This window comes from Aquila chrysaetos, chromosome 11 (genome assembly GCF_900496995.4).
Source record: "Aquila chrysaetos chrysaetos chromosome 11, bAquChr1.4, whole genome shotgun sequence".
NCBI classification, from domain to species: domain Eukaryota; kingdom Metazoa; phylum Chordata; class Aves; order Accipitriformes; family Accipitridae; genus Aquila; species Aquila chrysaetos.
Genome location: NC_044014.1, coordinates 5,319,978 through 5,334,818, shown reverse-complemented (window position 1 = coordinate 5,334,818; position 14,841 = coordinate 5,319,978). Strand labels below are relative to the sequence as shown.

The window sequence follows — 14,841 nt, the reverse complement described above, 5'->3', positions numbered from 1 at the left end:
GGGGTCAGATCCCTTTGCTCTTTGTGCTGCTACGAAACAAGGTCCCCTACAGTCATCTTCCACTGAACTATGAGGAAAAGAGCATGTCCTTCCAGACACAGGGAGGAACCGCAGGATTGCTTTGAAAACACACCACATACCAACACTTACTGTATCTAACTGTATCAACACACATCAGGTACAATCTCACAGCAAAACATAAAATAGACCTAGATTTGTGATATGTTACACCAATGCTAATATGTTTTCTTGTCTCCCACAGCAAGTGGTGTGTGGTGGAACTCACCGGAAGGCTCAGAAACTGGAGGTCAAAACTTGCTATGGAACAAATTTTTGAAGTGGATAAAAGACAAATTTAACCCCAAAGGTAAGAAAGAGGGTGAGACATGGTCCTGAGCGTGAACATACCGGGCACACCTGTAGAGTTACATGAGCCAGCTCTGGGTGAGCTGGTTATCTCACCAGCACAGCCAACGATGACCTACCGTGACAGGTCTGGTCCTGTACACCGCAGAGCCGTGTGAACGGGGCTGAATTAACCGCCCTGGTTTGGGCTCTGCTGTTCAGCTCCCTGCCCTGTACTGCTTTGCACCCTGCAGGCTTGCCCCAGTAAGCCCCAGGTACTGGGGACACTGAAACGCTGGGCATCCCATCCCTGCACAGATGGGGATGCAAGCTTAGACGTAAGAAGTTTAGATATCCTTGGAATAAACAAATTGAGATATTTACCTGACAATTTTTGCTTTAGTTTCAGAAGATCCACAACTGCAATTGGTATCTGGAGGGGACCGATGAGCGGGGAGGGTTGAAGTTTACCACGAAGGCAAATGGGGGACAGTCTGTGGTGATCACTTCAGTACGAACAGTGGAGCGTTGTATGCAGACAACTTGATTGTGGTCAAGTTGTCTCTGCCTTGGGACAGTCTTACTTTGGCCCTGGCAGAGTTGACAGGCAGTGTAGTGGAACTCAATCTTACCTTTGGGACTGTCAGCACGCCGGCTGGAGCACACATAACTGTGGACACCATAAGGATGTGTCCTGGTTTCAGCTGGGATAGAGTTAATTGTCTTCCTAGTAGCTGGTACAGTGCTATGTTTTGAGTTTAGTATGCGAAGAATGTTGATTCAGAATGTTTTTGCATTTTTTTGATGTTCACAGGTGTGGCATGCTCCACAGTTGCACCGTCAGGTAGGGCAGGGCTTTTGAGACATAAGTCCATTAGCTCTTCACAGTCTCCCCAAGTGCCCAGAGACTAATTTTTAACTCAGAAATCATGTGATTACAGCTCCTTGGTAGACAGTATTCTAGAAGGGTACATGCTCTGAATTACTAGTTATTGCTCCAAATTATTATTTATTCATCCACTGTATCATTATTTCTGTTCTTTGGATAGCCCATAGGAACTGTATTTGCCACTCATCTACTAATAATTAGTAATCAATTCATATGAGGCACTCTTACCTGGATATTTTTTTCACCTTCAATTCTTTTGATAATCTTGATTAATTTTTCCTGATTCTTAAGCTAGTGCAAAGGTAGAATGGAAATAAGGTGTGTTTATACCCTGCTGCGAGGTGCACCGGTTGCATCTGCCTCCCAAGTTCACTTACAATTACTGCTTGGAAGATGTTCTTCTGAGCCACATTACCGAAAGTTTAAGTCCAAGGAACTGACTTTCTTTTCCATGAAGCCTGACATATTAATGATTTCAGAGATCCTTTAAATGTCTGTCTTTTACGTGGTGGTGATTCTGATTAGTAACGTATCTCCCCATCCCCTGGCCGTCTCTGCAGATTCCTCCTCCGCATCCAGCCCAAGCCCAGGAGGGGCTGAGACACCGTCTGCTCCAGGGACCTTGACAACCCTCGAGGAAGGTGAGGCACGCTTGCGTGCTGATAGTCACTTCCAAAGCACAAGGCAAACTTCATTCTTTATTTCCCCTAACAACGGCCACTTTGCATCTTTCCAAATGACTATTGCATCTCTAGTAGTAAAAGAATGCAGTCAGAAATATCTACTATCTTTATTATTGAATATTAAATGAAGGTGAAAGTCTTTTTTTCAGCAAAAATAAAAGGCTATGCATTGACTCACTGTCCTGCAAAGCCCAAATCTACTTACTTTCATCAAGATTTCAGTTCACATCTTCACTCCTAGTTGCTGCCAATCTCTCCTCTTCTTTGTATTTCCTCAACTTTCTCTTGGCCTCACTTACACCCTCTGCATCCACTATTGTCACAGAGGAAATTGCCACATCAGCTCCCAAAATCCCAACCACAGTTTATAAAGGCAAGAACAGCCATTTTGCAAGTGCTATTTAAAACAAACATTCTGTTAATTCGGGTTTTTCAGCTGAATTAAGATGTGACCATGTAAATCTGTAAAATATTCATAGCAGACAACTGCAAATTAAATATCTCTGTGAAGGAACAACGCCCTTACAAAATTTTCACTTGAAAAATATCAGACTGTCAGGACATATCAGGAATATATGCATTTAATGATTAATACCTCTGAGCCTGGAGCTGTAAATATGACACAGAAAATTTTGTAAAGCAAAAGTGTCCAGATCATTGTGATTTTGTGTGTCTATGATTCATAAAAACTCCAGAAACATTAAGGAGCACAGCCAGGCATTTGCGCTCATCTCCCTCAGTTGGACCTCTGCCTCTCCAGTTATTTAGCAGACTGATAGCACAGTTTCTTATCAAGCCTGAGACCTAAAGCAAGTCACGAGCTCCTCGAATCACCTTTGTGCTTTTAATTGCTACTTGCAACCATTTAATTTCTCATCCTTATAGCCTCCTTTGGTAGCACAGGTGCCTCCCTTGCTTCCACCGCCACCACAGAGGAAACCGAGACACCAGAAACCCTGACTACGCTGCAGACAGGTAAAGGGCATTTGCACAGCATGCAGCATGTTAGAAAAACGTAGTTATGAGTTTTGGTTAGGAGGGGACATCAGTAGAGATGCCAAGAAATGTTGGGAAATCACCATCTCCCAGTGCAGCTGATGCTTGTCTATGAACTTCACCTGCTTGGTACCAACCCGCTGTTTTTTTGGCAGCACGGGCAGGCTATCACTGACACTGCTACCACTGCTCCAGCCGGGAGCTGCAAATGCTATATGCAAAGCCTGCTTCAGGGAAAGCTGAATGGTGCAGAATTTGAACCACAGAATCTGAAGGAAATAATTATTTTTATTTCTTTAAGAAGCATGACTCCAGAAAAAGCCACCCAGCCTATGTTTCTCACCGTTTGTAACGTTACCTATCTGGATTCTAAACAATTTATAAGCCTCCAGGCTTAGGCTTTCTTATCAAGTGAGTCCAGGACGAACGGCAGGTCCTGTACTCCCTCTTGAGGATTTCTCAGCTCAGATTCAGCTTCTCCCAACCTGGGGCCCAGGACGTTGCAGGCTCAGCCCAGCGAGCTGGGGATGAGAGAACTGGCTAGCAGTGATGTTCCACAGGGCAAGGAGATCTGGTGGACAATTGCAGGAAAAACAGTATTTCAGTATCAGTCCCGATGGCCTCTCCCTCCTTTCTCCAATGACTGCTGTAACCCTGGGAGAAAGACTTTCAGTGGGATAAGCCAGGAAGAGCTGTAATAAACATTTCCCTCTATAGAACCAGAATGCCCTTTGGTATTTCACTTTTTGTACTTCTTAATAAAGTTGACAAGACATGCCCCGTTGCAGTGTTGGGAAACTATATACCAATAAATGTTACTGCCAAGTTAAAACACTCATTTCTGGTTTTGCTTCTCACACTCCTTTTGCTTTCCTCAGTCTCAGTGAAAGAAGTCTGAAACTTTTTGATGCTTGTAATGCAAAGCATTACAAACATGAAGACCCATTTCTGAGCCATGCCAGTGGATGTGGAAGACAGCTAATACGCAGACTCCCTTTTCCAGAAAGCCTGAAGGCAATTAAATTCATCAAGAGCTGAATTCAGTCATTGAGCCTTACCTGAATGCCCTTTGTCTCTCGTTTCCATGTTTCTTCCTTCTTCTCACAGCCTCTGAAAGTACTGCAGAATCATCCATTTCACCCACCCCACTTACAGGAGACACTAGCACCTCAGCTCCAGAAACCACTTGCACAGCTACTCAAGGTAAGAACAGACACTGTGCCATAAAAATCTAATAATAATAATAGTGTTCAAGTTTGTTTAAAATAGATTACATTGGTAGGATTACAGTAACTGTATAAGGTTTAGTATTGGTAAACTGCTTCATCCAAGTGAAAAAAGAATCCAGCTTCTAAACCCTTCATTTCTAAAATATTGGGCTGTCAAAATCTGAGAGACATGTACTTATGAACAATTTGGAGCTTTAAGCTGCTTGTGCTATTGGTATAATTTAGGTAGCAGAAGTGCCCAAATATCAGTCCTTTTTTCTGGGAAGTGGAGAGCATCAATGATTAAATCAGACTGGGACATCTTCACTTTAAAGATTCAATAATCTTTGACAATTCTTTCCCGATCTTAAAGATGGAGATGCCACCACCTAACCCAGTGCAGAAGCTGGTCCTCTATACTTTCCCACTCATCCCTGTTGGACTTTCTCACCAAGGAACTAATGATGGGAGAGTGTAAAGCATACCACGCTGTAGTTGTTTTGTGTTGTGGAGCTGCCTATGGAGAATATCAGCAGAAAGTTCACTTGAATGCCTGCTGCCTAAGCCCCCAGATCTGCCGCCCAGCCCGGATCCTTATTGTCAATATTAACAAAATATCACCTTACCCGAGTGATTATTCGCTTGAAGTTTTGACTCAAATTACCAGATTTTAGAGATTATAATCCAATTCACTCTTCCTTCAAGGACATCATCAAAATCATATCGGCAATCATCAGCTCCAGTTTCTATCACTGATTGATGGTTTTCTCCAATAATGTGTTTCCTCAACTCTACCATAGTCCCTTCAACATCCCTGCATTCCTCCTTTGCATCCACTTCAGTAAATGAAGACACTGAGGGAGTATCTACACCAGGAATCCTAAGCACAGCTTACAAAGACAAAGTTGTAGTTGCAAAATCAATTTTGAGTCTAAGTAAGTGAGCTAAGGAGAAGCCATATTGTATGGAAATTGTATGCAATGAAGTTTTAATAAAGGGGGCTAAGAATACCTTGCTTCATTCTCCAGTGGCTAAGAACCTTAAAAATCCAAAATTTAAATATTTATTTATCATGGTATTATGTGGTGATAGAGACTCAGGTAGAAGTACGAGGGATAAGTCCATGTTTGTTCTCTGAAACAAAGCTTCCTGTATTTTCACAATTTTCTGGCAAAATGACAAATCCAGATAATTTTAACCAAAAATTTAATTCTGGTTCATATTCATGTTTGGTCATTATTGTTCATTGTTCCTGTTGCTTTTTCCTCAAAGCTTCAACAGATCATTGTGTCACAGAAATGGACAACTTGATCACATCTCCCCCAGTCACAGACAGTACTGAGCCATTAACAATTTCAACATTGCCACCTACGCTGAGCGAAGGTAAGGAACAGTCAGATACAACCTGTGTGCCTGGAATCCTTTAGGAGCAAAAATGTCTTTGTCCTGCATCACCCCGCAAGGCACCATTTGGGGCTCAGAAAGTCCCTGATGTCCCACCTTTTCCCCATTCTCTTTGTTGGGGAAACTCCTATTCTGGCATCTATTTTGTAATATGCTTTGCAAGTTTTTTAATGAATGAACTGTCTTAGTGAATCTAGGAAATAATTTCTTAGGTATTAAAAAATCTTAAAACCAGAATTTCACCAGACAGGCCTATTTTGCATAAGCCATCAGCTGAGCTGGGACCTTCCTATCCACCGCATGCTGTCCTACCTCCTCTTCTAATCAAGCAGAAATTGGTAGCATGAGTAGGCTTTAAACTCCTATGCAAATCTCCACCAGGGGAGATGACTATGTGTACTTTGCCTCTGGACTTGACAGATATTTTCAAGACACGCAAAAAAATGTGTTGGACACTATATTCAAAGTTCTTTTATTGATGGACATTTTCTGTAGTGCCTACAGTTGCTCTTCTAGCTTTCTGTGGACTCCAGGGAGCCAGAGGAACTGGTGGCCATCCTCTTCAAAGCCCCTCTTCAGAAAAGTGAAAGACACTTCCCACAGAAACTAAATTCAGCTCTTTAAAGCTTTCCTCAGAGCTCATGAGTTTCAAGCCTATTATATTCTTGATTCATTCATGCAAGCTCTCCCCACTATCTCTATTTTTCTTAAATGTGCAGTCACCGTCTGAGCAGCTGAGGTCTCTTTAGCACCAAGGAGAATAAGTAGCTCCCATGTATCACTCTGAGAGCAAGACTGAGACTGGACTGGCTCACTGTAGCGTTAACATTACCAACTTCCAGTTTTATTGTGGTCCTTCGGTGCCAGCTGAAAGGATGATTTTGCCTTTGTGCATTGGTTTTCTCTTTCCAATGAGCAGCCCATTCCACCTGTCTTTATTAAATTTCAGCTTGCTGATTTTTGACATTTATTCAGTTTATGAAGATCATTTTGAATTCTCATCGTGTCCTCCAGAGAGCGCACAGATCTTGCCTTTCCTTCTGCTACTCTATCTGTACCGTTCCAGTTTCAGTGGCAAGGGCTGAGGATCTCATTACGGTTCGGTAGCTGTGGCTGGCTGTTTAACACCCATACCATCTGTTAGTCCAAGATGCTGCATAACACGATAAACACTTAGCAAGGCAACTGGTAACTCCTCTCTATAACTTTTTTTTAAACACTGCTTGTCTTCTACAGCCTTATTATCTGTGCTGTCAGAAGTTCAGAGCTGTGACTCAGTACCAGTGGTAGCAGCACTGGAAAGTGTAATACAGATTTGCTTACTGCTCCTCCCATTAACCTTATTTTGAACAATGTTTTCATGTTCAAGATCTAGGATCTATCCACCCTAATTTCTACAAACATCTTGGATACGAACAGACAAATCTTCAGCACAGTGAAGAAGAAATTTCAGTGGTTTTCTACCTTTTTCCTGCCAGTCATTTGACTTTCAAAAGGATAGAAATGAAAACTTTCCTACTTTGAAGAATATTTTACAGAGCTTTGATCAGATTTTGCTGCTTACCTTACTTACTCAGCCTGGGCTCTATTCCAGCTGAATGAAAGAAGTTTGCACTTTGCACACACCAGTGAAACTGAGAAATTAATGTGGTCCCTCAGGATTGACTTTGATCTGCTTGGCTTTCGGAAGCTGAACGTGAATTTCTTAAATGAGTGATCTGTTGACTATTATGCAGGTTTAAGGAACTTTATACATATATGGCATATATGGTTTCCTAATAATACCCTCATTGCTATGCAACTATGTGCCTCTATTAAGTGCTTTACCTATGTCTGCTCAACCAAGTATGTGAGCAAACAATTTCATCTCATATATGTATAGTGTGTGGTAAACTGTAGTTTGTGTTAAAGTCTCAGGAAAACTAGGTGCTCACTGATTCCTTTCATTATATTCTACACTTAACTAAGCACAAAGCATTGACTTTGAAGGGATACAAATATCGATTCTTTTCTTTTATTAATTTGCTGAAAGTAAAAAGTTGCCTTTCAGCTGTCTGTAGACAACCCCACAAGAATACATTAAAGATCCTTGGGACTGTTACTTAATCAGTCCTTTATTTTCTGAAAAAGTGCCCCCAAAATTTCAGACTGATGTTGATATTTCAGATTAATGAAATACTTCATTGACTTAGAAACTTTAACAGGAAAGATGCCTCCCTCCCTATAAAGCCATATGTAGTATCAGCTGAATCACAACAAATTTATTTCTGCCTGTAATTTAAGTCAAGATCTGGATCTGGATATAGAATTTTTGATCTGGATCTGGATATAGAATTTTTAATCTGTCTCTTTCTCACTATTCCCACCTGGATTTAGATAGCTACCGTAGTCCAGTTCTTAAACATTTTATTTAACACCTTTCACCTTCCCTGGTGAATACTCAACGCCTGGATCAACAGCTTAATTATCTTTTGTCTCAATTATCTTTTTTTCTCCCTGAAATCATATTTGGCACTCTTGTGCCAAATTGTTTAGACCTAGCTCTCGGGAAGCGAGCCAAGCACATTGTGCTGGCATTTCTTTACAGCCAACTTTTGCAGAAGTAAATGATAAGCATGGTACTCGGATGGAAGGAGCTTTGATCATGGTCAGCAAAAAAGAATTAAGGAGAATTAAGGAGAAAGAGAGTCCTAGGAAACATGGCCCTCATTCTGAATGGATGTGAATTAGTTGGTTACAAATGGCTGCCAGGTGACAGCAAAATGTCCCAAAATGAAAACCTCGTAATCACTGACCCACCAAGGAGTAAGACAGGTGTGTATACGTGGTACAGTTTATGATGGCCACAAACTAGGAGGAACTCAATTATGTTGTCGGCAGTGTCTCTGATTTCTTTCTCTGAAAGAAAAATACACTCCAGGCCCATAAAACTAATTTGGAACTTCAGATCTCTAAAAGCTTTTCCCTCTGAAAGTGAGATAAATGTGCGGAGTATTCCGTAAGTACCCAGCTCTCAGAAATGAGCCTGGTCTGGAGAAATAGCTCTGCTACTATTCTGGGGAAATGATGCTGTGCCAACCATCTGTTATGCCAGAGGGTTAGCAAGGATGGGAAAAGAAGCTGAACCAGGCATTATTTAAAGGAAGAAACTTAGATTGCAAGGTATCCCAGGAAAAGGTTGGCTCTGGGTATTTGCGTTCGTCCTTTAGACAGCTCTACAGTACAGCTGAGAATGATGGTAAAGAAAAGGTAGAAAACCTTCCCTTTGTTGCACAAAGAGGGGAGAGGTGGCAGCTAGCTGCACAGCTGAGGATCGTTTTCCCCGGAGATGAGCACATTCTGGAAGAGGACGATGTCCGCACCCATTGGGCGTGTAGAAAGACGGGTTCGAGCATTTATAATATCTATCCTACGACAGCACTGAAATTCAGGGGAGGGTCCTTTGCCAGAGCAGACTCCGTTGCAGGCTACCTGCTCCCGTCTTCCCTGGGGTGGCACTTGCCCCGAAGACGGGCCGTGCCACCGCCTGGGACAAACCCCGCTGATGCGCTGGGCGGGCTCCTTCTCCGCCGCAGATACCCCGGCTCTGTCCCTGCGACTGGCAGACGGCGACGGCGGGTGCTCGGGCCGCGTCGAACTCTATCACGACGGCAGCTGGGGAACGGTCTGCGACGACGGCTGGGAGCTGGCGGACGCCAGGGTGGTGTGCAGGAGGCTGGGGTGCGGAGAAGCTCTGGTAGCTGTGTCTGAAGCCCGGTTTGGTCCGGGCTCTGGGAAAATCCTCCTGGATGACGTGCGGTGCAGAGGGGATGAAGACAACCTGTGGGACTGCTCCCACAGAGGCATCGCCGTCCATAACTGCCGACACAAAGAGGACGCCGGCGTCATTTGCGCAGGTACGCTAGCGCATCTCTGGGAGATTATTGCTTCGTGAGCAGCGAGAGCTCGCCTGCAGCTAAGATTTTGACGCGCAACTTGTTTCCGTCAGTGCAATTGTTTCAGGCGTGAAACCAAGACCTATGAGAATCGCTGTGTTTTACCACATTTTTTCTTTTTGTTAACCCATGCAGTTTATTCACACAGGTTTGTGTTTTAATTTTTTATTTTGATTCTCAAATCCTTTGGCTACCTGGAATATCATTGTCAATCGTATCTGATGCCATTTCCTACTCTATTACCTGGCCGCTTTATGCGTTACTATTTGAATCATAATTTTACATGATCACTATCATATTTCAGTCCTCATAGTCCTGATTTCCCATAAGTTATGAACTATGACTAGTAAATCAAATTTCCTTTTCCTGTATTTAGTAGGAAATTACTTTTAGTAACTTCCTTTAGGATTTTTCTTAATCAATTCCCAGTTTTCCAGCAATTCTGTATTCTGACTGGAAACACACGTGTAGCTGGAGAGCCCGAGTCACTGCAGCCTCTGTCGGTGTTACGACAAGTGGTGGTCCACGGACAAAGCTCATCCACGTGGCAGGCGTTCTATGAGCCTGAAATGACCAAGGTGAAACCTAACTGGGTGAAAGGGGTTGTGGATGAGACCTGGCACAAAGAATGCTGGTTTACAGCTTATCCTGGGGATAACTCCCCTGGGGAAAAAATCAAAGCAAATTTTTAATAGAGTTAGTTTTTTTAGTAAAGACCTCAAGCAGAGTTAAACACACAACCCTAGCAGATGTGTCTCTTTGGTGAGTATGTCCCACACCTAAAACAATTAAAGCTTACACCTGCAAGGTAACTGCAACCGTTAACACCTGACATTTAAAAAAGGGTTTGCAGCCTTTTCCCTTTTGGTGGTGATGCTTCCAGAGATGAATGGGTTGCTCTATATCACTACCGGTTTCTTTTTTTTCACATAGTAACTGCAGAAGGTTATTAAGCATCCTCTGTAGTAAAACTAGAAATTCACTTTTCTGTTTCCTTTCCTAGAGCCAGTTACTTCCCCGGTCACAACAGAGCCCGTTCCAGCTGGTGAGTTCTCCCTAGATGGGTCTTGCAAAGTTTTCACAGCTGATATATTTTATATAGTAACTTAAGCACTGGTAGGAAGGCAAAAATTTTATAGGTAAAAATTTCAAAGCAAGTAAATGCATGTAAGACGAATTTCTGAGATACCTGAGGCTTATCTAAGAGTTTTGCTGTTAAAGACTACCGGTATCGATAGGGATGGTTATGTTAGCTACGGACATTTACATCGGAGCCCAAAAGAGAAAAAAAATCTTTATATTTACTCCCAGGTATATATGGCACACTATGAGAGTAAGGATTTATCATAGCTGATGAACTGACACAGTGTGGCTTGTTACAATGAGATTAATGTCATGGTTTTGCCACTTTCTGTGCAACACAACAAAGTTGGCTTTTGCTATTTGATAAATGCACCTGGAAAGCCCTTTTCTGAGGCTGCTGAGTGCCCGTGCATTTCCTTCTGCTTTTCCAAGACATGTCCCTGAGGCTGGTTAACGGACGGGATGTGTGCTCGGGACGCCTCGAAGTCTTTCACAACGGGAGCTGGGCGACCGTCTGCGATGATGGCTGGAACATGAAGGACGCCATGGTTGTGTGCAGGCAGCTGGGCTGCGGAAAGGCTGTCTCAGCCAAAATCGAAGCCTTTTTTGGGGAAGGCACAGGAGATATTCTCCTGGACAACGTGGCGTGCAGAGGGGATGAGCCCTCCCTGGAGCACTGCTCTCACAGGGGGCTGGGCACGCACGACTGCTACCACAAGGAAGACGCTGGTGTTATCTGTGAAGGTATTCACCTTTTCCGTTTCATTTAATGGGAATTAAGTTTCCTAAGCTGTTCATGCAAGCTGGTATGGGTGAAGGGAAGAGCTTGGTGCAAGGCTTGGAGCCACTTTGGGAACGGGGACCTTTGGCAGCGGCCGTGGAGGGAAAGGGGAGGCTGATGAGAGCCAAGAAGGATGGACACGGGCACCCTGCTCACTGGTGGGACCAGCCCCTGTGGGCTCCATACATCCTGGGGCCATCTCCTCCTTCCACCAAGGGATTCCTCTACCTGGGTCTGGGGGAAGCAGAGAGGGAAAAACGGGGCTGTAGGCATTTTCTTCCAGAGAGGACCACCAGTAAGTTTTGGCAGATCAACCTGGACTCTGCTTTGGGGACAAAGACTATTTGCCTAAGACCCTCAAAGTACTTGCATCAGACTTGCAATTTTATAAACGTATTTTCTTCTCTTTAAGAAATTGTACTCATTTTCAAAGATCTGCATCATATTTATGTGAAGTTTATTGAGGAAAAGGAAGAAAATTCCTGCCAGCTGAGGATGCAGATGGAAATTGTTTTGTTGGAGGTTCTGGCACTAGGTGAATGTGGTGTGTCTGACGCTAGACATCAGTGTAGGCTGGCAGGCCACTGCATCTTTGTGGACTCCGCTGTTTCTGTCCAAGAGAAAGTGAGATCCTATAGGGAAATGATACTCACACTGTGCTGTCATACTGTGTTGTAATGATATAATGAATAACAATAGCTGTGAGACTTACGCATTCCTGAAGAAGTGAATAAGGCTTCTGTACCCCTCTGAAGAGGCCCATATTTTCACTTTGATTTTATTTTTGTTATTTTTTTCTCCTCTCCCCTTTTTCTGGTACCATGCACTGTTCTTAGTTGATGGTTACTGACAAATAATTACAATGAATATTTGAGAAACAGTTGCAACAAATCTTTGATGTGCTGTACATAAGCTGCAAGCCCCAGGAGAAGCGTTTCAGGAGAAATCGTGTTCAGACTATCAGCCCGCATTCCTAATTCACTCAGTCCTGCTCAATCCACCATAGTCCAGCACACTGCAAGACATTTCTCCTCCGATGTATCAAGAGGCTGTATTGCAGCACGAGCCACACTTGCTTAAACGTTTTGGTAATTTACAGAACAAAATGCTTGTTTCCAAACTAACCTTCCCAAGCTGCACGTAATTTATTTAATTTAAAAAGGAGTTCCGGACAGATCATCTGCTAGGCTCATACAGATCTTGCAGCGGTGGAGCTACCTCACTGCAAACAGCAATTTGTACTGGATTTCAGCCTGGGTGAGGAGGCAGGATGGAAATGATACCTGTCCCCACCAGGTTTGCTTCTCTGCCCCGCTGTCGACAGACGTACTCATTGCATGGGGTGGCAGTGAAAATAGCACGGGAGAAACACCTGCAGCCTTCTCCAAGGCTTCTTCACAAAGCATAACCTCAGTCACGGTTTTGGGGAGAGCCCTGACTGTCCTGCTGCTTGTCTTACTTTATAACTGAAAGCATTGATCTGGCTTTCCTGCTTTTGATGGGTTTTATTTTCTCTCCTGACAGTCCCTCCGGAGCTTATCGTACCTAAACCAAAAGGTATGGAGTACTTCAGTGTCTATTTATCTCAGGTTTAGTAAAATACAACTTATCCCGCAGCAGAGTGCTGATTCCCCTGGACTTTAGCAGCACTGAGCCAAAACTCATGCTCTCTCGGAGGTGGTAGAGCCCTTACCACATCATTAGCCCTGAGGAATTCAAGGCATTCAGGTGAACGCCAACTCCTGGTGGGATCTGCGGACAGAGGTGTCCTGCCACACTGAGTTCTTCTGCCTCTGTGGAGATACGCACAACCACACATATGGTTTCCATCCAACCTCGAGGGCGGTAGAAATACCACAAGCTGGTTTACACAAATGCCAAAATATGGGCTAAACTACTGTAATGTAGTTGGATTGGGGATCTCGGTATACCTGGCCTAATTACACCTAAACGATAACGCTGCTTTGCTTTGTCAATCTATGCTTTGCTCGCTCAGTATTGGAAAAATTACTAAAGCGTGGCTTTTATTTTCTCTTTGACAGTCCCGACCGAGTCCACGACGACTGAAACACCAGGTATTTATTTCTGGTCACTTATTGAACGGCGGTGAGCAGAGGTACTGTCAGACCACGAAGGACAGCAGGATCCCTGGCTCACGCAGCGCTCCGGGACTGAGTCGAGAAATTAACTGTCAGACACTCACATTTTCAGTCTCAATTCAGGATTTAGCAGACTACCCTCCTTCCTGGCAAGGCAACGCTGGCTGCCAGAGCCGTGCCCTGTCCAGCTGCGTTATTTGTTTCCCTGCCCAAGCTCAGGGTCTCGCCGCAGGGTTTTGCGGAGGCGATGCACACCGCCGTGCCGCCGCAGCTCTATCGTCACAGCCGTATGCACCGATACTCGGGCCGCGTTCAGCCATGCAGCCAAGGGCTTCTCAGTTGCTCACGTGGCATCATGCGATGTTTTTGGGGCAAAAACATACAATTAAAATGCAGACAAAATTTATTTCTTCTTTTCTTTCTCACAGTAACAGTCTCTCCTACTCCTGAACCAGCAGACATTACCACTTGTAAGTAATACAGCGTTACTCTGGCTTACATGCTTGGTTGTCTGCTCAAGTTCTGACCATGTATTTACTGGCTCCCTGTCTCCACTGTGTGTATATTCTCATGGATTTAACCATGATGCTGCAGCAGCAGCATCCTCCAGGTGCTGTGGCTGATCGCCTCTCGAATGAGACCTGCAGGCCTCCCGTGGTTCGGGTACCTCACTGTGGTGGGCTGACCCTGGCTGGATGCCTGGTGCCCACCAAAGCTGCTCAGCTGGACAGAGGAGAGAAAATATAACGAAAGGCTCATGGGTTGAGATAAGGACAGGGAGAGATCACTCACCAACTACCATCACGGGCAAAACAGACTCGACTTGGGGAAAATTAACTTAATTTATTACCAATCAAATCAGAGTAGGATAATGAGAAAAAAAACCACTAAATCTTAAAACACCTTCCCCCCACCCCTCCCTTCTTCCTGGGCTTAACTTTACTCCTGATTTCTCCACCTCCTTCCCCAGAGCGGCGCAGGGGAACGGGGTTTGTGGTCAGTTCATCACACGTTGTCTCTGCTGCTCCTTCCTCCTCCTCATGGGGAGGACTCCTCACTCTTACCCTGCTCCGGCGTGGGATCCCTCCCACGGGAGACAGTCCTCCACCAACTCCTCCAGCATGGGTCCTTCCCACGGGCTGCAGTTCTTCACGAACTGCTCCAGCGTGGGCTTCCCCATGGAATCATGGCCACCTTTGGGGCATCCCCCTGCTCCCCCGTGGACCTCCCTGGGCTGCAGGGGGACAGCCTGCCTCACCGTGGTCTTCACCACGGGCTGCAGGGGAATCTCTGCTCCGGCGCCTGGAGCAGCTCCTGCCCTCCTTCTGCACTGACCTGGGGGTCTGCAGGGCTGAGGCTCTCACATCTTCTCACTCCTCTCTCCGGCTGCTGTTTCTGTTGCACAGATTTTTTTTTTT

At 44.5% G+C, this 14,841-nt stretch overlaps 1 protein-coding gene across 1 annotated transcript in view; it reads left to right on the top strand.

The window, feature by feature from the left end:
* Positions 1-14,841, top strand: part of LOC115348313 (deleted in malignant brain tumors 1 protein-like) — a 105,621-nt gene that overhangs the window by 72,722 nt on the left and 18,058 nt on the right. Inside the window, exons 35-44 of the mRNA XM_041127391.1 lie at positions 263-367; positions 1,160-1,189; positions 2,803-2,892; positions 4,021-4,116; positions 5,394-5,504; positions 8,957-9,421; positions 10,976-11,287; positions 12,849-12,881; positions 13,367-13,399; positions 13,852-13,893. Of these exons, the coding sequence (XP_040983325.1) occupies positions 263-367; positions 1,160-1,189; positions 2,803-2,892; positions 4,021-4,116; positions 5,394-5,504; positions 8,957-9,421; positions 10,976-11,287; positions 12,849-12,881; positions 13,367-13,399; positions 13,852-13,893 (1,317 nt within the window). The remainder of the gene's footprint in view (positions 1-262; positions 368-1,159; positions 1,190-2,802; positions 2,893-4,020; positions 4,117-5,393; positions 5,505-8,956; positions 9,422-10,975; positions 11,288-12,848; positions 12,882-13,366; positions 13,400-13,851; positions 13,894-14,841) is intronic.